General features: G+C 50.3%; 1 protein-coding gene across 3 annotated transcripts in view; it reads left to right on the top strand.

The window, feature by feature from the left end:
- ERN1 (endoplasmic reticulum to nucleus signaling 1) overlaps nucleotides 1–24801 on the top strand; it is an 82868-nt gene that overhangs the window by 44839 nt on the left and 13228 nt on the right. For all 3 annotated transcript variants that reach the window (XR_012328535.1, XR_004524007.2, XM_033848293.2), the window contains exons 3-15: nucleotides 1209–1242; nucleotides 2311–2383; nucleotides 3674–3746; nucleotides 5879–6001; nucleotides 9537–9638; nucleotides 10435–10696; nucleotides 11948–12026; nucleotides 13332–13497; nucleotides 17510–17628; nucleotides 20247–20438; nucleotides 22478–22748; nucleotides 23495–23585; nucleotides 23849–24038. Coding sequence is in view for 1 of the 3 variants with exons in the window: in XM_033848293.2 (XP_033704184.1) it covers nucleotides 1209–1242; nucleotides 2311–2383; nucleotides 3674–3746; nucleotides 5879–6001; nucleotides 9537–9638; nucleotides 10435–10696; nucleotides 11948–12026; nucleotides 13332–13497; nucleotides 17510–17628; nucleotides 20247–20438; nucleotides 22478–22748; nucleotides 23495–23585; nucleotides 23849–24038 (1775 nt within the window). In the remaining 2 variants the exon portion in view is untranslated. The remainder of the gene's footprint in view (nucleotides 1–1208; nucleotides 1243–2310; nucleotides 2384–3673; nucleotides 3747–5878; nucleotides 6002–9536; nucleotides 9639–10434; nucleotides 10697–11947; nucleotides 12027–13331; nucleotides 13498–17509; nucleotides 17629–20246; nucleotides 20439–22477; nucleotides 22749–23494; nucleotides 23586–23848; nucleotides 24039–24801) is intronic.

The following is a 24801-nucleotide window of genomic DNA, read 5'->3' as shown; positions in this document are numbered from 1 at the left end:
CCTCGCCCCCAGCTTTGAACTTGTGGGCAGCGTGGCCTGTAGCCGGTGGGGTCTTGATGGCTGGAAATGGCTCATCGCCGTGCGGTCCTGTGCCTGGGGATTTAGCTCTGTTACAGCAGTGTCGGTGGCCTCTCTCTCCCACCTCCGTCCACCCCACGGAATCGGGAGCACCCTCTTGATCTGTGCCCAGGAGAATCTAGGGAGGGAGAAATTCTGCCACTTAGACTGTTGCAAATATTAAAACTGACTTGGAGAAAAAACTTTTTTTCTGATTTCAAAAGTAATGCCTACTTGAGTAGAAATTTGGGGCCATATAGAAAAGGTGGGCGAGTCATTTCTATTTCCAACAAAGATAACTTACAGTTCCCACTCTTTTTTTTTGGCCTTTCCATGTAGTTTTTTTTTTTTTTAATGCATATTGAAGGTTTTTCTCCTCAGCTGCATTAATACTCTAGGTACAATGTTATCTTTTCTCCTGAACATAACAGTATAAAGATTGATACAGTTTTTTAAACTTTATAAGCCCTTTCAGAAGCCTTAATTTCCTACCAAGTGGACAGCCCATAATTTAACCATATCACTAAATAGTAGGTCATTTGTGATGCTGCTGTGAGGATCTTTGTACTGAAGGCATTTTCCACATTTTGTGTTGTTTTAAAACTAGATTTTCTAGAAATGGAATTAATGGATCAAAGGGAATCAAGAAGAATGAACACTCAAGGCTCTAAAATTGCCGTATTCCTGCCCCAAAGGCGTGTACTTACCATCTACCATCCAGTCAAATTCTCATCAACAGCCACATTGCTTCTTAAGTCACAGTTTTGCTTTTCCCAGTGGGAGTATCTCGCAGCAGGACAGGCATCTGACCAAGGGATGATTTAGGTTTTAGAAGTCCTTGACGTGTCAGGTAGTGACATTGTGACCCACTGTCCACTGCGGGTTGTCACCAGTGTTTCCTTCTATGCCCATCCCCCAAGTTAGAGGCACGTTTCCTGACAGCAGTTCCCTTCTGCTCTCAGGCCTCTCTCCAATCTCGGCGACAGCTGTAAGAGCTTACATTTGTGTTTCTGTGTGTGAGTTTTCTAAAGTGCCTTCACATACGTTATGTAGATAAATTTATCGGTCCATCTTGTGTTCCTGGGAACTCTAGGAATCTTGATATTTTAGAGTCTGTCTGACGATGCCTTTGTTGTTGTTCTTTTGCACAGATCCAGTCCTGCAGGTTCCAACACACGTGGAAGAGTAAGTTTTCTGATTTGCTGCAGCACTTCCCTTTAATTCATTTTCTATTTTATTCAATCAGTGTTTACGAAGCTAGTTGCTGGGAGTACACGTATGCATAAATTTAAGGTAGAATGAGAGTGACTGAGACAGAGGAAGTCTTACAGGTGCTTTGAAAGAAAGAAGCCTGTGTTGGGGAGAGGATGGTCAGTTCCCTGGGAGGCGGGGTGGGAAGGCAATGGTATTAAAAAGGCTTATTTGAGATGTAACTTAAGTCGAGTTTTGATCTTAAGCTTCCCAAGTCCTCAGGAGGGCCCAGGGGTCTTTAGATCTCTCCCTCTTCACTGTGCTTAACCGTGGAGAGGAGACAGGAACGTGACCTGCTACTAGAGTGTGTGTTTTGGAGTAAAAGTTGGATAGCACCTCCAAGGGCCTCAAATGATGCTATAAACACATTAGAGGAAAGACTCAGCAAGGGGTTTCTGAGTGACTGCGTCGTAGTTCAGTCGTTAGCAGGTTAACTTTACAAAAGAGCACCTTGAACCTGCTTCCTGGGAAGCTACTGATGAGACCTTGACCCATCCCCTTGGCAGGTTCTTTCTCATGTCAAGCTTTCAGAGTCTGCTTTTACTGCCTCCTAAAAATGAATGTTTGTGGAACACCAAAGGCAGATTTGTTCTCCCTGTTTACGTACCATGCCATGCTATTAAATATTAATTGTTGAAGTTCTATATGCAGCTGACTGGGAAACTGAAAAGCAGACTTGCTGGGTCCTTTTCACTTATTTTACCTTCATCCAGGACGCCTTGACGGAATGATGATTTAGTCTTCTGTGGTTTTGTACTGGTTTTCCTTTGTAGGTTGCTTTTTTTTCACCCTAGTATAGTATAGAGCACCAGAAGGATATTTTATTATCTGTGGGTAAAATGAAAGAGCAGTGGATGGAATTGTTTTACACACACACACACACACACACACACACACACCCCACTCCCCCCACCTCACCAATCATGGCTTTGCATGGCTTTGGTATTTTACTCTGTGCCCTGGGCTATAATCTTTCACTGATACTTATTGCTTAACTTCTAGGCCTGCATTCCTCCCAGATCCCAACGATGGCAGCCTGTATACGCTTGGGGGCAAGAATAATGAAGGCCTGACGGTGAGTATATTTAGCTGCTTTCTACTCCGGAGGCTCTAGACCACTGACCTTCAATTTAGCTGTGCGTTGAGATCACCTGAGAGCTTAAAAAAAAATTTCTGGGGATTCTGAATCAGGTGGTCTGGATTGGGGCCTGGGCATCAGTATCTTTTCACAGCTTCCTCAGTGAGCTTTTCAACGTACAGCTCAGAGTTCAGAAACGTTGATCTGAACCAGCAGGTTCTCATGGCTCAGCCAGCACTCAGGAGGCGCTCAGCAGACACCGCCAGGCTCCAGACTGGAAACCTTGCAACGACTTTCTGATCCTCAGAAACATCTGGGGGAAACCCAGTCGTTACTGCCTCTCCATGGCATTTTTCCTTTGCTAAGGCTTAAACACTGGGATGATGGGGAAATCCACATTGTTGGTTATTTAAAGTTCTGTTTACTAAAGCTCGAGAGAAATCTTTGCTTTCTCGGAGAGAAAGGTGACAGCATCGTAGAAGCAGGTATCTGTGGAACGGTTTCAAGAACACAGAATGTTCCAAAAATAAAGTATTCTGAAACAAACGTTAACCAAAAGGACTTGTCAGATGTCAGCTGTAGACTCAGAAGAATCGGTTTTATGATGAAATGCAGTTGAAACATGTGGATTGCTCTGAGTTTCTTTTCCTGGCACCTACCATAACTTCCTTTTAGTACCAAAAGACCCAATTCTCTTCTGTTTTTCAGTAGAGAATTATTTGCTAGAGAAAACACCAAAACTTCTTTTCCTGCCTCAAACTCCTGTGTTGCCCATGAGTGATGACTTCTCCTTTCCCTCGAGGCTTCAGCTGGGCACCGAGGCTGCTTCTCTTCAGAATAGTCTCATGGCTCACTCCCTCTCTGAGGAGCATTTTCTATTCAGTCAAGCCGGCTCTGGGACAATTTTCCAAGACAGGACAATTCTTCCTGCCCGCCCCCCTTAGAATTTCAAAGATTGTATAACCCTCCATATTTGTATGTCTTTTCGGAGAAGGTTTGTGTCATCCCCAGGAGCGCTCTGGACAAGAGACTTTGAGGGGCTTGTCAAGTAACAGAATTCTTGTTTCTAATGCCCAGAACCTGGGAGCTGAGGGCTTGTCCAAAGTGGATAGGGGAGCCTGGGGTGCCCCTTCTCCCTGGTTTCCAGTTAGGAAAACTCCCATCTACCATCAACAGTGCTCCTCCCTTTTAGCAGAATTGGGTAACAGAAACTGTGCAGTGAAATTGTAATAATTGCACAAGACTTGGTTAACTTTTTTTTTCTCTTTTCCTTTTTTTTTTTTAAAGAAACTTCCCTTTACGATCCCAGAGTTGGTGCAGGCATCCCCGTGCCGAAGTTCAGATGGAATTCTCTACATGGGTAAGGGTTCCTGAAACTTTGATCCCTTTTGGAAATGAACCCCAGAATCTGGGAAAGTGGCGTGTCTGAGAGAGAGGTGTAGAGTCACTCCCCCACTGGCCCTTCTGGGAAAGGTCTTTCTTGCCTCGGTTGTGCTGGTTCACGCCAGGATCAGCTGACCTATTAAGAAAGGGTTCCCCCCACTTGGGAGCAGACTTGACACCATTAGGTTACTCATTTAACAAGCTTTTAGCTGCTGTGTTGACCTACCCTTGCGATTTACAGATTGCAACTTGCAACGTACTCAGAAGCAACTGGATGAAATTTAAAGTGAATACCATCGTCTGAGCCAAGAAAGGGAAGCCAGGCTCTGCCTATTAATTATAGGGCTTTCTTAGTATTTCCTGCTATCAGAATATTGGATTAAAAACAGCACATAACAGCTTGCGTAGATAAGCTGCCTTCGTACCTACAGGGGTCACATCTTCAAAGCATCAGATCAGCTGCTTTTCTTTTACCATGTTGCTGCCAAAATGTCAATAAAAATGCATTTGTAACCCAAATGGGAGCTGTGTTTGTCTTGAAAGCGTAGTAGTAATAATATCCCGTATTTATAAAGCAGCTTGCTTTCTGAGGAACTTAAAGTGCTTATTGCCTATTCATGCCTCGGGAGCTTTATGTGTGTTTGTGGGCCTCGAGCGCAGGCCCAAGCTGGATTTTAAGTTTTTGTCTAAGGAGACCGGGGCTCTTGCTTCCTTGCACACCTTCGGAATGAGGAAGCCCCCAGCCTGGGGATGCAGAGGAAGTGATCGGCACAGGCTTCCTCTGTCTTCTGGGCCATGCCCCGGGCCCCTCTGAACATCTCCTCACCCTCCGTGTCACTGTTTTCTGCCTGGTCTTCCAGCTCTGACCAGCAGTTCATCACTTAGGGTGCATTTAGAGTTGTGGCCGTTGGCCGATCCATCCATTAAAGGGGTAGCTGAGTTATGCAGGCTGTGATGGTCCTGGAAGTAACCCGAAGGGTGCCAAGCCAGATGGAAAGGGGTCCTGGTCACAGCCGTTTGGTGATGTTTTCTCTCTGTCTTCAGATCTTTTTCATATTAAGATTGGTCTTTGAGAACGGGAAGTTGCGACCCACAGACAAGTTTCGGACGGGTGCTACCTCTGTTAGAACTAAGCGTAGCTTTAGCAAATTCTGATGCCCTGTGATCTTCCTGGCATCTTGGTACTGTGCTTCCAAGAGTCCCTTGAAATAGGAAACTTGGCTAATAAGGTAGGAAGACACAAGAGACAAGGCTTGTCTTACAAAGCAAGCCTTACGAGACAGAGACGTGCGCATCACGGTGAAGGCGTTGACCTTCAGGTGGGAGCTGTATTTATCTTGAAATCGCAGTGGTAATAATATCCTGTGTTGATAAAGCAGCTTTCTCAGGAACTTACTAGGATGGTCTGGTGTATATAACCATAGGTATTGATACATACGCTTTGAGCTTTCCTCATCGTGTTGTTTGGCTATGCTGTCCACCTGTTTATAACTTTTAATCAGCTGAATGAGGGGAGGAGTATAGCGTGTGGCTGGGGAGTCACTTACTGGCTGGGGTCACGGTCGAGATAACTTTGGCCTCATTAGCACCAGGTTGCCACCAACTCTACTGCCCAGTCACAGGTACCAGCTGATTAGAGTTAGAAACAGTAACCGTAGATCCTCTCTACATGAGGGCTCATTAGTAGGGACGCTGAGATATATGAATGATGGTTACCAGGGAGACAAACCCCTGGGTACATTTCTGGATTTATATAGATCCTAGTCTATGGGAAAAGGATTGCCTTTACAGGCCAGATTTTTCATATTTAAAGCCATTCATCAGAGCAATAAAATCTGTGAGTTATTACATTATTAGGCTTGGAGAAATTTTTATACCATGACTAGGTTATTAAGTTGTTATAAGACCCAGTGGTCCAAGAAGTTTTATTATCTCCACATTACCATTAACCTTGTCACCCTTGGAGCCACAGAGAAATGTGTTTGACATCGTAAGAATTTCAGGCCTGTCTGTCAGTGCAGAGAACATCTTGAGCTGCTAGTTTGGCAGGGATGTTTTTTTTCCATATTGGGCGAGTGTAAACCACAGCGTGTCCTTGTGACCTTGCAGGTAAAAAGCAGGACATCTGGTACGTCATTGACCTCCTGACTGGGGAGAAACAGCAGACTTTGTCATCGGCCTTTGCGGATAGTCTCTGCCCATCAACCTCTCTTCTGTATCTTGGGCGAACAGGTAAGAAGGAAGCTTTTATCATGTACAACCTGCCTGTATGCAAAAAAGGACCTGAAGTAGCCTCCCCATGGGTCTCTGCCTCCGGGCTTCATTCTCTAGAAGCTGGCCAGAGCTGTCTAGTCCACACACAGATTTACCATGTCATTCCCCTTTATAAGAGCCGCCCCCCAGCCCGGTGGCTCCCCAGTGCCTGAGGGTTCCAGTCTAAACCGCACCGTAGCCCGCAAAGCCCCCTTGATGCCTCCGCTACCTCTTTTGCCTCTTCCCCCGCTGCATTTCCCTCACTTAAACATTTCCAATCAGGTCCCAGAATAAACAGTGCTATTTTTTTAAACTTGGAGTAGTGGGGTCCGTCTCTACCAGGTACACACGTTCTTGCCTGTGCGGCCGGCGTCCATTCTTCCTTCCCAGCGCTGCTCAGAAGCCTCCCTCTCCGTGAAGCCTTTCCCCGCCTCGCAGCTCCCCCACTGCCTGGGGACCACAGCTCTCCGTGCTCGGCACGCACAGCGGTTCACACCGCCCATCGGCGGCCCTTCCCAGGCATCAGCAGCGCCCTCCTCCTCGGCACCATTTCCCACCTCCTCCCTCCAGAGCCCCTTCCTTCTCAACACTCATCACTACATGTTTCTAAATCATATGTGCGTGTTTTCTGCCTCTCCTGCTAGACTGTCGGCTTCCTGAGGGCAGGACTTGGTTTTGTTCGCCTGCCGAGTCTCCACACCTGGCGTGTTGCTGGCACGTAGCAGGTGTTCAGAGGCTGCAGCGAGTGAATGGGTGGGGGCCTTTTCCTCCAGGGATCTGCCTTACTCATTTCACGTGTGCAGCCCCTGACCTATACCACTACTCCATAAAAACTGTGACATGGACGGCTAAAATAGAGCTAAAAGGGGAAGCGAGCAAGAAAACATTTAGAATGGAAAGATTATACCCAAAACCTAAGATGCAGTCATTACAACTGAGCACTAAACTTAGGTCTAAGCATTCAGGTAGCCAAGGCCTTAAGAAAAAGAGAGACAGAACCTTCCTTCAGGTGCTGTGGAAAACAGTGCTTTTCTAAAAACGAGTGAGGCTGATAATCTTGGGCCCTAGAGGCTGGCTGAGCTCTCCTGTAATCACAGGGGAGGGTCTCTGTGAAACCGCAGGACTCTCCACTCACCCCCATCCCCCATAAATATCAAGTATTCCAACTGTAGTGACCACTTAGGGTTTGTTTGTTGGTTTACTGTGTCCATCAAGTAAAGCCTTACAGTGGTTCCATCTTCACCCAGGAATAAACATTGCTTGGTTATCAGGTAGAATTGCAGTGTCTGAGGGAATCAGGCTATGCTCTGGTGTCCGGTGGCGTGTGTGTGTGTGGTGTGTGTGTGTGTGTGTGTGTGGGCGTGTAATGCTATCTGTTGTTTCCATTATCTGTCTCTGCATAACAGACCACCCTAACTTAGCGGCTTCCAACACCAACATTTTACTGCTCACAAGTCCATGGGCTCAGCAGGGATGGATGGCCTCCACTCCACAGGCTATTGGCTGGGCTCACTCAGATGTCTGGGACCTTGGTTCAGCTCCATGCAGATAGCCTGGACTTCTTTACATGGCAGCTGGGTTCTCCTCTTGAGTAAAAGTGGGCGTTGCGGGAATTCCCTGGTGGTCCAGTGGTTAGGACTCTGCGCTTTCACTGCTGAGGGCCTGGGTTCAATCCCTGGTCTGGGAACTAAGATTCCATAAGCGGTGAGGCACGGCCAAAAAAAAAGAAAAGTGGACGTTACAATGCCTCTAAGGTCTGGGCTCAGAAGTCCTGGAATTTCACTTCCGCTGCAGCCTGTTGGTCAAAGCAAGTCACGGGGCCAGCCCGGAACCAAGGGGTAGGGAAATAGACTCAGCCTCATGGTGGGAAGACTGTCACGTGAGGTACAGGGATGGGGGAGCATTGATGGTGGTGATCTTTTCAGACCTTCCACCACAGGCTTCCCTCTGGTTGCAATAATTCACAACCCTCCTACATGCAGAATATACTCACCCCTTCTCAAGACTCCCCAAGTCCAGCCACAGCATGGGGCTCAAAATCCAGCAGCTTTTGATCTGTATCTGGTTTGGAAGTGGGCGAGGCTTCTGATCTGGAGACCTGTGAATCAAAGGAGACACATTATCTCCCCTCCAGCATAGACACAGATAGGAGAGTTGCACTGGATACTCCATTCAGAAAGGGAGGGAAGGATAGACGCACAGCAGTCACTGGTGCTTAGTGATTCTGGAATCCAGCCAGGCACATGTCTTCAGGTTCCCCTACTCTGAAGATTCCTTGATTAGGGCCCAGTCTTGCCCTCTGGAATTGGTTCCCCAATATGTTGTTCTCAGCAGCCTGGTCCTCCCCTCTGAGAAGTCCTTTCTTTTCCTTCAGAAACAGTGAGGGTTTTGTAGTTTTCTCAATCTGTTCCTTGTCCGTTGAAAGTTGGGGATAAAGAGGACTTTTTTTTTTCCCCCCATTTTTGACTGTCTCTGTTTTTTTTGGTCCATGCTGGTATCACTCCCTTAAAAATCTTCGTGGGCTTCCCATGTGTCAAATTATAGTCTACTCCATTAGATATAAAGCTACACCCACAAATCTCTCTACTTTGAGGTATGGGACAGCACTCTTACGGTTCTTAGAACCCTCTTACCTAGCAGAGGGTCTATGTAGGACCACCTTAAATCTTTCTGAGGCCTCAAAGGAGGGCCTTACAGCCTCATCTTTGATTTGAGCTTGACCCCAGAGCCATTTTTTACTGGTAGCACCTGAACCTGATCTTTGCCCTAAGGCCATTTTTCACATTGAGAATCTTTTCCAGCTGGGGCATCAGTCCTGGACCCTCTGTAGTTCCTCTAGATTCAGCTTGAAAACTGAATGGTTTCTTCTTTAGCTTATCTGCCTTGCGTCGTACCATACGCAGTTAAGAGAAACCACTTGGCGTGTTCTGCATTCCGCCTGGAAATCTCCTTAGACAGATCCACGAGTTTATTAGGTACTTTCTTTCTGTTTTCCAAGTTACTGCAAGAAGTAGTTCTACTAATTGTGTTGCCACTACCTAACCTGGGTCATCGTTTTCAGCTTCCAGCAGCAGTTTCCTTACTGCTCTTCTAGCCTCCATCTGCCACCCGCTCCCAAGGTCAACGCCACACGTTACAGGTTTTTGTTACGGCACCATCCCACATCTGGGTAACGGTTTCTCATCTCAGCTGTCTATTGCTATACTGTATAATAAACCACCCGAAAACTTAAGTGGCTTAAAACAACACCAAGACATCGCTCATGATCCTGTGAGTCTCGAGTTGAAGGGCACAGCGTGGGCGGCCTGTCTGTGCTCCACCTGCTGTCGGCCAGGTTCGCTCCTGCGTCTGGGACTCCAGTCTTCCTCCACGTGGCCCGTCTCTCTCCACATGGATGGCCTGGGTTTTCTTACACACCATTTAGGGAGGATTCGTCTGTTATAATTTAGATGAGGTCAGCACCTCCGCAGGTGCCGTGGCCCCTCCAGGTAACGGGCTGGTGTGTGTTCCCCAGAGTACACCATCACCATGTACGACACCAAAACCCGCGAGCTCCGGTGGAACGCCACCTACTTCGACTACGCAGCTGCGCTGCCCGAGGACGACGTGGAGTATAGTAAGTTCCCCCAGCACCTCGGTGGCTTGGTGAGGTCGGGCGGGTATTTGTGACCTGTGGGGAAACGAGGGCTCCAGAAAGCTGCATTTCCTTTTTAGACACTCTTGGTCACCAGGTTCTGGACTTCCGTGGACTCGTAGTAAATACTTCAGTAGTCAGTGTTGAAGGCAGGGGCCTGGGCGAGAAGTGTGGAGGGAACCCAGGTAAAATGGTGGCGAGTTTAGCCCGAGAGGAGGGAGGGCACACTTTGTTGAGTCCCTCCGTGTCCCAGGAGGAAGTAACTACGAGCCCATGGGAAGCAGAAGCAGAATTAAACATCAGCCTGTGACATAAAGGCCAGTTTTCCCATCTTAGCACGGGTACCCGAAAGTCTGACAGACCTCCTCTGCGGTCACTCGTGGGCAGTGGCAGTGGTCAGCCCGGACTCTCAGCTTGCTCGGTAGTTTGAAATGATTGCTATCAAATACCAGATTCATAGGCCCTCCATTGCTTCCTTTCTTCTCAGCAGTTGAATCCCACTAATTGAATCGAATGCTATTACCAAGTGAAGAAAGAACATTACCACGTGAGAGAGTGACCCTGTTTTATATTTATAAACCCGGCAGCTCTCAGTGTCTTGCTATCGTAGGGCCTGAGAGAGTTCGCTGGAAGCCAGCGGAGTTGTCTGGAGGCGATCTGAGAACACTCCAGAAGGCTTGTTTCCTCTAGCTGAGTGGCTGCAGCTTGCCAGGGGAGTAGAGGATGTGGTCGCAAGCTGGGTGAGACTCAACACGCTATGTTTATCTGATCTGTACAGAAATGTCCCACTTTGTGTCCAATGGCGATGGGCTGGTGGTGACCGTGGACAGTGAATCTGGGGACGTCCTGTGGATCCAAAACTATGCTTCCCCCGTGGTGGCTTTTTACATCTGGCAGCGGGAGGGTCTGCGGAAGGTGATGCACATCAACGTCGCTGTGGAGACCCTGCGCTACCTGACCTTCATGTCGGGGGAGGTGGGGCGCATCACCAAGTGGAAGTACCCGTTCCCCAAGGAGACGGAGGCCAAGAGCAAGCTGATGTGAGTCGGGGACTCAGGGCAGAAGGGGGCGGCTGTGGCCCTGGTGTTCTGGTGCTGTAGCAGCAGTGAGCCGTACCATGACCTGAGGACCAGGGCTCGGGGCCGGCGTCCCTGAAGCCGTGAAGAACATAAAGAGGCAAGAACGACTTGTTCTGAAACCTCAGAATCTAAGAACTGGACACCCCTGGACGCTTCAGATTCTCCAATAGTAAATACATTAAAATTATGGGTGGGCATAGGAGAGAGACTGCCTTGTCTAACTGTAGTACGATCTGGATCTATCTCAGGTGGTGGGAATATGAGAGACGTATTTATTTTTTAACTTTCTGCTATTCTCTGAAATTTTACTGTAAGTCGTATTTGCTTTAAAAATCAAGACCAAAGTGTTAGGGGGTGTCTAAGACTCGGCAGGCTCGTGTTCTCCATCCCCACCTGTGAATAGCCTGTAACTCGGTCACTCAGCCTTGCTGGGCCTCAGCTGCCCATTTTGCCGAGCCGTGGAGGAGATCGGGTGAGTGTGAAATGTTCTCTGAATTTACGACACCGTTCAAATGTCAGGTGGTTTGCAGAGAGAGGTTTAGAGAATTCAGCAGGTGACCCAGCCCAGGCTGGCTACTGATAGTAACCAGCAGGGTCTGGACATGCAGCCTCGCGTTGTCACGCTGATGACAACCACGGACAAAGCCAGATCCCATCCCCTCCTCGATGCCCCTAACAGGGACCCGCGGGAAGTCTCGCCGGGTTTGGGATTTCCTGTGCATCCCCTGGATAAGAGCAGTTGACTCTCTCAGGGCTTCTGTAAAACCTCTAGAATCTTTACGACCCACAAGACACTGCAGTGGGGATTCTGGTGGCAGCTCAGTTGTCAGAGCACCCTGGTCGGGCCGTCTTGGAGGCTGTGCCATGGTTACAAGCCTCCAGTCTCTCCCGGGTGATCGTCGCTCGTGGTCCTTGCCTCAGGCTGTCGCGGGGGTGAGCTAGCGCAGCCCCGCCATTTGCAGATGAGGAAACCCCGGCTGGCAGGCAGGTGGCCTGTGCACGCTTCGAAGGCATCAGTGACAGCGGGCCCCGCAGTCCCGCTTTCCTGGTTCCCAGGGCAGTACCCTGTCTTGGTACTGAGAGCCTCGGGAGTTAATGTGCTTCCTCCTAGGAGTGGGATTCGGGGCTGTGATTCTTCTCTCCAAAGAGCCCCCTTTTGTGGGGTCCAGAAATTAAATGACAGTGGAATGCATGTATCTGTTTGTCTCCTAGGCCCACCCTGTATGTGGGGAAATACTCTACCAGCCTCTACGCTTCCCCCTCAATGGTACACGAGGGGGTCGCCGTTGTGGTGAGTCCACTGTGCGGGGCGGGGGGGCTCATAAATGCAGCCTCCGAAACACTCCTGTGCCATTTTAGCAACGAACGAATGAATTATATATGAACATCCTGTTAGTTGAGAATGCAGGACACAGATCTTAACATCCTCGGAAACAGTTCCTACGTGTACCACGTCTGTCAGTACCTCATGAGAAGAGATGCACGTGACTAAAGCAGCTTCCTAAGCCTAGGAAGCCCCGGTTGCTCCCCTTGGCTTTCAGGTTCAAGTCTAGACTCCCCAGCTGGGGTTCACGCTCCCCTCAGGCCAGCCCCACGACACCCGTCCACTGCCACACGGCTGGTGTCTCTGTGGGGCTGCACTGTCCATCCTCTCCCTGAGTTCCAAGAGTTCCCTTGTTCAGGCTGCGCCTCACACCTCAGATGCTCTCCCGTGTTCCTTTTTTCCTCTTCAAATCCTGTCCATCCTTTCGTGACCGGTCCAGCCTCCTGGGACCTCACCAGTTTGCCTCAGGCGCTCAGTCTCTGAGTGTCTGAGGCATCACAGTCCCAGCCGCCGTTTTGGTCCTTATGACGTTTGAACTGTTTGGTTGGCATCTCCTGTCTTCACAGTGAGCCAGTCCTCTGCTCCCGTGTCAGGGCAGCGCCTGCCTGGGTCCAGCGGTGCCCGAGGCAGCACCGGGCTCGTGGCTAGAGGTTTCCCACCCTGGTCACTTGTATCATGTGTAACTCCTTCCCTTATATCTGCTTCTCACAGTAGCCTCTTGGAATTCCACACACACAATTCCTGTTTCCCAGTTCCCACATTTAAAGAGATGTCCACGTTTAAAAAGACGTCCGAGGGACTTCCCTGGCGGTCCAGTGGTTAGGACTCCGCACTTCCACTGCAAGGGGCACAGGTTCAATCCCTGGTCGGGAAACTAAGATCCTGCGTGCTGCGCGGTGTGGCCAAAATAAATAAATAAAAGACATCGGAATTTTATTTTATTTATGTATTTATTTTTAAAATATTTATTTGGCTGTGCCAGGTCTTAGTTGCAGCATGCGAGATCTAGTTCCCTGACCAGGGATCGAACCTAAGCCCCCTGCATTGGGAGCTTGGAGTCTTAACCACTGGACCACCAGGGAAGTACCCCGAATTTTCAGTTCAGCGTTGTCACGTCCTGAGGGAGGGGCTGCTCCTGCCCATTCTTGGGGCCTTGGAGTCCTGCTCTGCCTTCCTGACCAGCCCCACAATAGGACCACGTGCTTAGGACAGTTGCAGGCACACTGCTGTCCACGTGGGCACCCCCAGCCTCACTCCAGTCTGTCTTCCCAGCCCCGAGGCAGCACCCTTCCTTTGCTGGAAGGACCCCAGACCGACGGTGTCACCATCGGGGACAAAGGGGAGTGTGTGATCACACCCAGCACGGACCTGAAGTTCGACCCTGGGCTCAAAGGCAAGAGCAAGCTCAACTACCTGCACAACTACTGGCTGCTCATCGGTAAGAGCTGGCTCCTCGTGGCCGTGGTGATGCCGTGCTGCCTCCTGGTGGCCAAGAGCCGACATTGCTAGTTAACAGTCCTCAGCTCTGTGCTCAGTTCATGTCCAAGTTGGTCTTTCAGACCTTGGAATATTTCACCCCCAAGGAAAATAAACGGGCTAGCTGTGTTACCAAGTCAGTTCTCAAAAATCATTTGTCTAATGTTCCAAAACTCCAGTACTAAATAGTGTAAACTTTGTGCAGTGACGTGACACATGTTGGATGTCTGGGGCGTGCCGGGCACTGGCAGTCAGCATTCTAGGATATTTCCTTATTTCTCACAGTGACCCTGTGCAAGGTCAGCACCCTTGGTATATCCACGTAGAGTTAAGAAAACAGGCAGCTTCTGTGGAAGGAGTCACTTGGGAGTTGGTGTGGGCGTGGGCAGGAGGGGCTGGGGAAGGAAAGGGTGGAAGACCCAGGAGGGATTGAGGGTGGTGAAGGGTCGGAGGCTGGACTTGGGTGCAGAAGTCCCAGGTGTGTGGGGTGGTCCCTTTTTTTTTTTTAACATTTATTTATTTATTTGGCTGTGCTGGGTCTTAGTTTCGGCACGTGGGATCTTAGTTGTGGCATGTGAACTCTTAGTTGCGTTATGCATGTGGGATCTGGTTCCCTGACCAGGGATTGAACCTGTGCCCCCTGCGTTGGGTGTGTGGAGTCTTATCCACTGGTGGTCCCTTTTTCCTTCTCTTCCGTTTCTGCCACCATCAGTGATAAGAAGTTGAGACGACACCGGAAGGCAGCGAGTGTGACCGATGCAGGCAGAGGTGACAGGAGCTATGTGTCTGGCAAGTGTCCCAAGTAATTAGAGCAGGACGGAGTTTTCTTGACCGGACTTGCCTTTCCAGTGCGGCAGCCCCCTCCCCAATTCTGCCGTCTCCCAGCGCCAGAGGTGGGGAGAGGTGGGGATGCAGCCCCGAGGAGGTGCTGGAGCACGCAGGCGCTCATGAGCTTTGTCCTCCCCATTCTCTCCCGGTGCGGTGGTGCTCCGTGGTGCTTGGTGGTTGCTCAGTGCTCGTGTCGACTGGGACCAGGGCAGAGAGAGGTCAGGCCTGGGGGTGCCGGAAAAGGGGTGTGGAGCCGCCTGGGACACTGCAGGGCTAGGAGGTAGCCAGCCGGTGGCATCTGGATGGGGGGGTGTAACTGGGCATCACAGGGAGGAAGGAAACTGGATGTCCTGGAGCCCCGATCGGTTGCTTTGTAGTCGTCCTGGCCTTGTTGTCCTTTGTTCATCCTGACTCCTTACAGCTGTTTTTCTTCTGGTTATTATTTTTACCAAATAATGGGCAGAGGAGATAACAAAATACTTCTACCCTTTTTTGAACAGAATTAGTTCGGAAAGTGTGGGTGAATGGGCCCAAAGTGGAGGAAAAAAAGAACTGATGGGCAGAGGCCATTAAAATCACAGGGCCACTTAGTTTTATGAAGCAGTTAAGGGATACATTGTCTACCAGTGGTTAAGAAGTGAAAAAATTTTGGAAACTAAGGAAATGTGTGAGACCAAAAAAATCCAGAAAAAGTCTTCATGGCTCAGTTGCAAAATGATATCCTTTTATTTTATTTATTTATTTTGGCCGCACCCTGCGGCATGCAGGATCTTTCGTTCCCCAACCAGGAACTGAACCTGTGCCCCCTGCAGTGGAAGCGCAGAGTCTTAACCGCTGGTTCGCCAGGGAAGTCCCGAAATGATATCCTTTTAAAATGGAAAGGTTTTCCAAGTAAGAAAACTGAGAAACCCAACAAGGTATAAAGAAGTAATTAGGGATGTGCCCCACAGTTCGGAAAGTCCTTCTGAGAAACTTCAAAGCTGGTCTTTTCTAAATAAGGTAGTGGGACTGAGTGATAATTTTGTGTAGACTGAGGGCCACGGGTAAAAGGATATGCTCGTTTATGTCCAAATATGTCCTCTGATTTGGTGATTGTGGACGACATTAAGGATATCCTCACATTCACCTTAATCTTGAAAATAAGACGAGTTCTCCAGGCTTGAGTGGTGTGGTCTGTGGGTTACCCCAGAGCAGTGGCCCTAACCTGGGGTGCTCTCGGCTTCACCTGGGACCTACGTCAGATAGACACGCATGACCCCTGGACCTCCTGATCCAGGAGGTTCAGGGCAGGGCCTGTGCTTTCAGCTCTGGAGCCTGGACATTATTGGATGGTGACAGATACATCACTAAGACCAGGTTCTGTTTGTACAGAAGTGTTTCAGGAGCTCATGATTACATTCATAGCACAGCCGGTTCAGGGTGCGCTCCAAGGTATTGCTAAAGGCCCCACTACAGGGGAGGCCTGCTTACAGAGACTACAGGACGAAGAGGGGATTCGGGCTAACCCCTTCTGGCGCCCTGCCGAGGGGTGGGACTTGGAGCTCTTAGAGCAGCGGGCGCTGCAGTGCAAGGTGGTGTGTGGAGGGGACCCCTCATTGCTCTTAGCGAGACGGTCTCCTGTTAGTGAGCCTCAGAGGTACCTGGAGAGCCTCCTGGTCAGATCCCTGGGCCCCACCAGCAAGTGCGAATCAGAGGTCTGAAGCGGGCAAGCAGTTCAGGATATCCCGCCGTCTCAGCATTCCTTGGAAGACAAGGGGAACTTGGTGGTGGCTCAAAACAAGTTTAGGCTTCCGTTAGCGAACAGTGTTATGGTACAGATAGAGAACTGACCCAAAGAGAGAGAGTTCAAGGGGCTTTCTCCAGATGAGTAATGTATGTAGCTCGGACTAGTTCTTGTTTGTTTTTGTCTTGGAAATACATACCATACAATCTTTGATAGGTTTGGGAGAACAGAGGACAGAATATAGGGTGAGACTGGAATTAAGGTGAGATCTGATTGCTGTGAGAGAACAGAGAAGAAAGCAGTCAGGGTGCTGAGAGCCCAGCTTGAGAGAGTGACTGGCTCTTCTGGGCGGTGTGTGGAGTCGTTTAACTTCAGAACTAAAGAGATCGTCCGGCCATATCAAATATCGTTGCTTTTATTTTATTTAGCTCCCTCGCACACAGTAGATGCTCAATAAACGTGTAATGAATGACTGCTAGGCAGCCTTGAAATAGTTGTGTGGGGAACAGTGAAGGAACAAACAGGGACCCGGGATCCCCAATCCATCCAGCAAACGTGCTGTCTTCTGAATAATTCACTACTTCCCAGGAGGGAAGCTCGTGTTTAGGTAGTGGGAATAGAACTCCACCTGTGCGATTTAAACACCAAGATGGGGACTTGGTACCCTTAGTGGAGTGATGTGACAGGGGTCAGCGTTGAAGGGAGAACTCCTTGAGCTTTTCTTTTTTTTTTTGGACAATATCTTTTTTGATAAATTAATTTTATTTATTTATTTATTTTTGGCTGCGTTGGGTCTTTGTTGCTGCATGCAGGCTTTCTCTAGTTGCAGCGAGTGCGGGCTACTCTTTGTTGCGGTGCACGGGTTTCTCACTGCGGTGGCTTCTCTTGTGGAGCACGGGCTCTAGGCACATGGACTTCAGTAGTTGTGGCATGTGGACTCAGTAGTTGTGGCACACAGGCTTAGTTTCCCCACGGCGTGTGGGATCTTCCCGGACCAGGGCTTGAACCCGTGTCCCCTGCATTGGCAGGCGGATTCTTAACCACTGTGCCACCAGGGAAGCCCCTCCCTGAGCTTTTGATGAAGCTTCATAGTGCTTCACAGTGTACGGCCTTGATTAGGGATTATCCACATGAGCTTTGCTCTGAACGTGCCCTGGACATCCCGATCCCTCTCGTGACACGGACACTTCTCTGCTCCTTGTTGTGAGATTCAGAATACTGCACTAACGCCATTGAGGAATAAAAGTTCTGTCTTGATGGAATTTCTCTTGTCACTGCCTCCCGCTTTCTCTCACTTTACAAATGTGAGCGTCTGCATCGTGGGCCCCTCACGGGGGAGTGACGGTTGCTTAAGCTTAGTGGGTCAAGCGCAACCACTGTGTGGAGAAACCGTTCTCATGAGAGGTTGTGCTTCCTCTCACAGGACACCACGAGACCCCACTGTCTGCATCTACCAAGATGCTGGAGCGATTCCCCAACAATCTGCCCAAACACCGGGAAAATGTGATTCCTGCTGACTCAGAGAAAAAGAGCTTTGAGGAGGTGAGTGGGGAAGTGGACAGTCAATTGGTGGCCCCTCGTGTCAGGTGCTGGGGGATAAGGCATTTGTCCTGCCTTTATAAATTTATTTATTTATTTATTTTTGGCTGCGTTGGGTCTTAGTTGCTGCGCGCGGGCTTTCTCTAGGTGAGGCGAGTAGGGGCTACTCTTCGTTGCGGTGTGCGGGCTTCTCATTGCGGTGGCTTCTCTTGTTGTGGAGCACGGGCTGTAGGCACGCAGGCTTCAGTAGTTGTGGCTCGCGGGCTCTAGAGCGCAGGCTCAGTAGTTGTGGCGCACGGGCTTCGTTGCTCCGTGGCATGTGGGATCTTCCCGGACCAGGGCTCGGACCTGTGTCCCCTGCATTGGCAAGCGGATTCTTAACCACTGACCACCAGGGAAGCCCTGTCCTGCCTTTAGAGCCTGCAGTCCACTCAGGAGGGGAGAGTGGTACACGGGAATCCACAGCAAACAAAGTGCTGAGGACTGACAGGGAGGAAGGGGGCTTCCGGGAGGCTGTGGGAGAGGCAGTGGGCGCTGGAGGGGAGCATGCAGAGGTAAAGGCCTGGAGGGGGGCTAACCCTGCATGTCCAGCTCTGGGGCTGAGGAGACAGCCTGACTGCATCCAAGGATATCCAGTGGGGAACGGGGGGCAGGGGATGGGATCACACGGCTACAGAGGAACCGTATTCCAAGCCGGGCAGCAAGCGAAGAGCCAACAAAGAGAGCAGGTGGGGAGACTGAGGTTTTCTGAAGCCAGGCATGGCCTGTTGAAAGTGGCCTGCTTGGCAGGGACCCAGGGCACCCACAGAATGGGTATGGAGTAGCGGGGAGGCCCTGGCCCAGGCCGCCCTCCTGAGCCCTGGGAGACAGCCTGCTGTCAGGGTCTCAGCTGGAGGCAGACGGCCAGCCAGGCTAGCATGATTCGAGGGGAGTTTTCGTTCACACTGTGGGCAGTTCTGGGATTCTCTGAGCGTACTTGGGCCTGAAGCATGTGGGGAGGGAGTGGATCGGGCCCCAGACCAGGAGCCTGGAGCTTCAGATGAGACGCTTGGCAGCCCCACAGAACTCCAGCTCTGTCTCATCTGCTGGTGTCCTTGCCGGAAACTGGGGGCAGGGAGCCCATCGCTTTGCCCAGGTGGGCAGCCTTCTGGGGCATGGAGCAGTGGGGAGGCTGGAGGGTGGCTGTGGGAGCCGGGCTGGGGGTCCGACCATTCGGGCTTGGCGGCTCCTGCAGCCCTGCTGTGCGGTCCCGGCCGGAGAAGGGGCCGTGGGCAGGGTCAGAGGAGCAGGGGAGCGGCTGGCTGATGTGAGGGCTGTGATGGCGTCAGATTCACATTAGAGATTTAGATTTTATCCAGAGAGAAAGGAGAAGAAAATCACATGGATGTTTAAGATTCCAGGGTGCGCTGAGTTGTCCCTCATCTCTGGAGGGAGCCAGGTTGGAGATAGCACTGGCGCCCTAAAATCTTGATCTGATTTTGATCTGATTAAAGCCAAGCGTATTTGTTATTGAACACTTAGAAAATAATAAAAGTTTAAAGAAGAAAATTAAACAATACCCGTAACCGAACACTCAGAGATGGCTGTAGTTGAGATTTTCCTGTTTCATCGTTTAATTTTGAACAGAGTCCTTTAAAAGTCCATGAACATACTCTGAGGTGCATTTATCTGGTAATAAGACTAACTTTTTAAAACAAACACACGTGAGCAAATATAACTAAATGAGTGTTGTCTCTGGTCACGTGTTCAGCAAACATTGCTCAGCTGCCACCAGCCACAGGCCCCTGCGCCCTGCGGGAGGGGCTGCAGGAGAGGGAGGCAGGGCGCTGCGTTAGTCTGGGCGGTGAACATTGTGAACGTGTGGGACGCCAAGGAAGCTGCGTGTGCATTTCACCGGCAAGTGATAATGGCACACCTGGAACAGCAGATGTTTGAGAACAAATCAGTGCATTTTTCTTGAAGTCCTAGAGATTCTGAGGTGCTTCGGCAGAAGCTCCACTTTATCTGAGTTAATTCGGGGCTCTAACAGAGGGTTCTGATGCTTTTTAAAAACTTTGAAAAATAGTGGACTGTTTGAATACGTGATTTTGTGTTTGGAGTTGCACTGAAAGTTTACAAGCAACATAAGAAAGCTGCTTTATTACTTTATAGCTGTGTGTGTGTGTGCGCGCGTGTGTGTGTGTGTGTGTGTGTGTGTGTGTGCGGTTTTCCTTTTTAATGTGAAATGCTGTTACCAAATTGACTACCAACCTTCCGCCAGACTTGTTACCTATGATTTCAGAGTTCCCCCAAACGTCAGATCTACCATGAAAGGATGTTTTTGCCTTTAATAAGGATTTTCAAAAGAATGTAGTATCTGAAGGCACTTTCAAAAGTATTTCTCTAAAAACCGTTTTTGAGTAATGATGCTATCACTGCAAGAGGGCATAGCCTCCCAAGGCAGTTGCTTTGAAAAAGGCAGCAATTATCTGGTTTGTGGTCTTGGGGTGGGCTTTAAACAATCCAGCATGTTCCACAGCGTAGTCGTTCCTCGTACATAGTCATTGCCTCTCTTCGTTGTTTGGCTCATTTATATCTGACTAGAAATTGTGCAGTGATGTCGCCACTCTCTCCCATGCAAGGTTATCGACCTGGTTGACCAGACTTCAGAAAACGCACCTACCACAGTTTCTCCAGATGTGGAAGAGAAGTTCGCTCATGCCCCGCCCAGGCCCGAGGCCCCCGTGGACTCCATGCTCAAGGACATGGCCACCATCATCCTGAGCACCTTCCTGCTCATTGGCTGGGTGGCCTTCATCATCACCTACCCCCTGGTAAAGCTCCACGCCTTCCCTTTCCCCTCCCACGTGTTTCTGAACCTTTGCCCATCACCCGATGTTAGTGAGGTCCAGACAAAGGTGGCAAAGAAACAAATACATTTCTTTTCCCACTTAAAAGTCAATATTGGCTTATCTTCAAACACATTGTAATTAAAGAGACACTCACTTCTCAGGAAAGGACAATTTTGTACCTACATCTTATAGTTTGACTGTAAAAACTGATTTGGAAACCTTGCTTGCAAATCATTTTAAAAACTGTATTTTCTTTTTTTAAGACTACACATAATACATGAAAATCTGTTATTAAGCTTTCCTCCCTTAAAAACTGTCTGTTTAGGGACTTCCCTGGCGGTCCAGTGGTTAAGACTTCGCCTTCCAGTGCAGGGGGTGAGGGTTTGATCCATGGTCAGGGAGCTAAGATCCCACATGCCTCACAGCCAAAAAACCAAAACATAAAACAAAAGCAATATAGTAACAAATTCAATAAAGACTTTAAAAATGGTCCACATTAAAAATTTTAAAAATCTTAAAAAAAAAAAGAAACCTGCCTGTTAGAGATATCAGATAGAGTGAGAAAGGCGGCACGGTTATTCCTTCGACTTTCTAGTTGGAAATAAGTGGCTAAAATTACATAGTTGAGTAGGTTGTGGGTTGGATAAAATATTCTGGAGGAATATTCTTTCTTTCTTTCTTTTTTTTTTTTTTTGCCTCACCACACAGCTAAAGCTAACAGTATCTTAGTTCCCCGACCAGGGATTGAACCTGGGTCCTCGGCAGTGAGAGCACAGAGTCCTAGCCACCGCACCGCCAGGGAATTCCCTGGAGAAATATTCTTTCATCAAGATGCTTGGAGCATTGAAACCTTACCACCTCAGAACACAAGTGCTCCAAAAGCTCACATCCCCGTGGAGGAATGAGGATGACAGGCCCTTCGTGGTACTCAAAATGTGTCCACCTGCATTGTTTTTTTTTTCAGCCTCACCCAGTTCTTATTCTTATCTATCCCCTACCCACAAATAAAGAAACTTGACTCTGGGAAGTTAAATAACTTTCCCGAGGTAACTCAGCTAGTAGATGGAATTTCCAGGATTACAACCCAAGTTGAAAGAAAGAGAGCGAGATCTCTAGAAAACTCCCAGGCGGGTGTGGTGTTGGCTACACACCCATCCCTGCAGCCACCTTCCCACGCATGGGGTAGTAATTAATAATCACAGGTCGCTGCCACTTCAAAGTATGATGGAATGAATTGTACAGACTAAATGAGAAGAGTGTGGGGTGTGGGGAAGGCAGCATGATGAAATGGGAGTGGGACCTTGGCCAGGCTCCCTGTGTTTCAGCCCCGCTCTGCCACATCCTGGCTGTGCAGCTGTGGGCAGATGGCCAGGTGGCCCTGAGCCCCAGTGGCGTCCCCGCCTCTGCACTGCTGGTGATCTGTGCGCCAACCTCTGTCATGTGCACGGCCATGGTAGACAGCAAGCCTGGGTCTTCCCTGTGTCCACCACACTCTCAGCCACCTGGTACCCATTCTTCCTGTTTGGTTTCACTCTTGCAACAATTCCCAGACTTTTGTGGATTTTTTTTTTTTTTTTTTTTGGCTGCACCGTGGGGCATGCAGGGTCTTAGCTCCCCGACCAGGGGTTGAACCCGCACCCTCGGCAGTGAAAGTGTGGAGTCCTAACCACTTGACCGCCAGGGAAGTCCCCCAGACTTTCATAAAAGTCCCAGAATTGTAGAGTTGACTGGAACCCCCCTCCATCTGGCCCAGCCCTCCACCTCCAGTGGAATCCTCCTCTGCTGCCCCTGAAGGGCCCCTCCAGTTGGGGGATGGGCTGTACTGGGAAGTCTAACTGGCAGGAAGAGCTCCGATGGCTGACCACGTTCTGCCCCCCGCGGCCTTCTCACTGGTCTCGTCCTGCCCCGTGGGGTCACCTCAAGTGTCCCCTCTTCCTCCGCCGCAGGAGCCTGCCCCGTCCCGCCCGCTTGCGCGCTGGGCGCTGGGCTGCACTGGCCGGGTTGTGGGTTTCTCTTCCCAGAGCCGACGTCAGCAGCGGCAGCTCCAGCACCAGCAGTTTCAGAAGGAACTGGAGAAGATCCAGCTCCTGCAACAGCAGCAACTGCCCTTCCACCCACCTGGAGATGTCGCAGCTCAGGACACCGACCTCCTGGACTCGTGCGGACAGTACTCGGAGAGCTCGGCCACCAGCAGCCCCAGCACGTCCCCCAGAGCCTCCAACCACTCGCTCCACTCCAGCGGCTCCACCTCCAGGGCTGCCACCAGCCCCTTCCCGGAGCAGGATGACGAGGGTAAAGCGAGTTGCCATTTTGGTGCCGCCTTCTCTTTCGCTGGAGCACGACCTGAGGACTGTAAAGCCCCATGCCCTTCCTGGGGGTCTCCACGGGATTATGAAGTGCTGTTCCCAAGGGTTCACCGAGGTCTCCCCCCCCTCCCCCCCCACTCCGGGGGCGGGGCTTCTGCCCCATCCCGAGGCCTCTGCCCCGCAGAGGGAGCCACTGTGGCCCTCCCTCCATCTTGCTGCACAGAGGGCTGAGAGTCGCTGCTGACCAGAGGTGCACTGGCCCTCTGGTTCGAGAGCGCCCCTGAGGCCGGCCGGTGGCCACGTGCAAAGGTGCAGCTGTTGGTCTGCTTTCGTGCGGGAGGGGGGCTCAGGCCGGCGGTCAGGGCCGATCGTCTGAGGGGATTGGTGTGGAACCAGTGCAGGAGACCTCAGAGTCCTGAGTCTCAGGCTGGACACTCTGCTACTGGTCTCTCCATCTCACGCGTCCCCCGGCACTACCTGCATGTTTCCGGTGCAGACCTTTGGGTGGATCTGTAGAGAAGCCCTGTCTTCAGGCTTCTGACCTCACAGTAGTGAAAGTAAAAGCTGGAACAGAGGGCAGGGGCAGGCGAGGAGGTGGCTTGGGCGTGACTGGGGAGGGGGCCCAGCAGCTCCTGCTCTCCAGGACCCCTCAGTCTGAGCTCAGGAAGCTTGTAGCCACTCTAGCCTCAAGGTTGTTAGGTTATGTTTGTCCTTTTTTCTGTTCTGTCCCAGATGAGGAAACCAGCATGGTGATAGTTGGGAAAATCTCATTCTGTCCGAAGGACGTCCTGGGCCACGGAGCTGAGGGCACAATTGTGTACCGGTGAGTGGCCTGGAGAGCCCTGAGCCTTCACCACCTCACGTGCAAGCTCCCATCGGCTCCAGGGGCACAGTGGGGTTATCGCAGTGACCAGATGGAAGAGTTCCCCACAGGGGGAAGTGATGGCCGCGGGGCCGCTGGGCGGTTGGTCAGGGCCCCCCAGGCTGTGAGGCCTTCGAGGCAGACGCTGCATCAGGTGGAAGGAGTCCCGCAGGCCCAGGGTTCTCCTCGCGTTTCCACAGCCAACCCCGCTCCTCGTCCTGCAGTGGCATGTTTGACAACCGCGACGTGGCCGTCAAGAGGATCCTCCCCGAGTGTTTTAGTTTCGCAGACCGTGAGGTCCAGCTGCTGCGAGAGTCGGACGAGCACCCAAACGTGATCCGTTACTTCTGCACCGAGAGGGACCGGCAGTTCCAGTACATCGCCATCGAGCTGTGCGCGGCCACCCTGCAGGAGGTGGGTGGCCCCAGGTCACCGACGGCTCTGCCAGCGCCACCGTCGGCTCCCTTCTCCTGGCAGCTCGGGTGCAGTTTTAGGGACTGCCAGTTTCCTTATTTTTTAAATTTCTTTTTAGTAACTTTATTGAGGTTACAATACAACGTATTCGTTTTCAGTGTACGGTTTGATGCATGCTGACAAGGGTATGTACCCATTTTAACCACCAACAGTGGAAATGTAGAGCACTTCCCTCTCCCCAGATTTCGTTGTGTGGTCCCCTCGGCTGCCTGGGGCAGTCTGTGGTTGCAGTTGGTACCTCTCTCCCTCTTGGCCTCCAGGAAACCTGGTCGATCCTTCCTCCCATCGCCGGTCAGGGCTGGTGTGGGCTAGGGGGATGCTAGTTGATGACTTGAGTCATTAAGATAATCCATTGAACCCCTTTTGCGCAGTTTCCAGGCTGTGCAACTGTGATATTTCAGTATCATTTGGCTTCATTGCAGGCTTACCTGTAGGAGGCAGTGAACTTGGGTTCCTTCCCCTCTCGTCACCTCATTATAAACTAGTAAGCTGGAGCTTTGTTTGTTTGCTTGTTTAAGTCAGTCTTTCAGGGGAAAAGAAAGTCTGCTGGAAAATACGGATTTGAACGGAGAATATTGTCAGTAAAACTTCCCATTTGTTTGTTAAAATATGATCAAAGAAAACGAGCTGACCCGATACCAAATGTTTATTAAAGCAAAAACCTTCAGGCCGAATTTTTCTAAATAAAATTGAATCACTTAAA

The sequence above is a fragment of the Tursiops truncatus genome, chromosome 20 (genome assembly GCF_011762595.2).
Source record: "Tursiops truncatus isolate mTurTru1 chromosome 20, mTurTru1.mat.Y, whole genome shotgun sequence".
NCBI classification, from domain to species: Eukaryota; Metazoa; Chordata; class Mammalia; order Artiodactyla; family Delphinidae; genus Tursiops; species Tursiops truncatus.
Note: the sequence above shows the minus strand (reverse complement) of the source record. Positions and strands in the feature narration are given on the sequence as shown.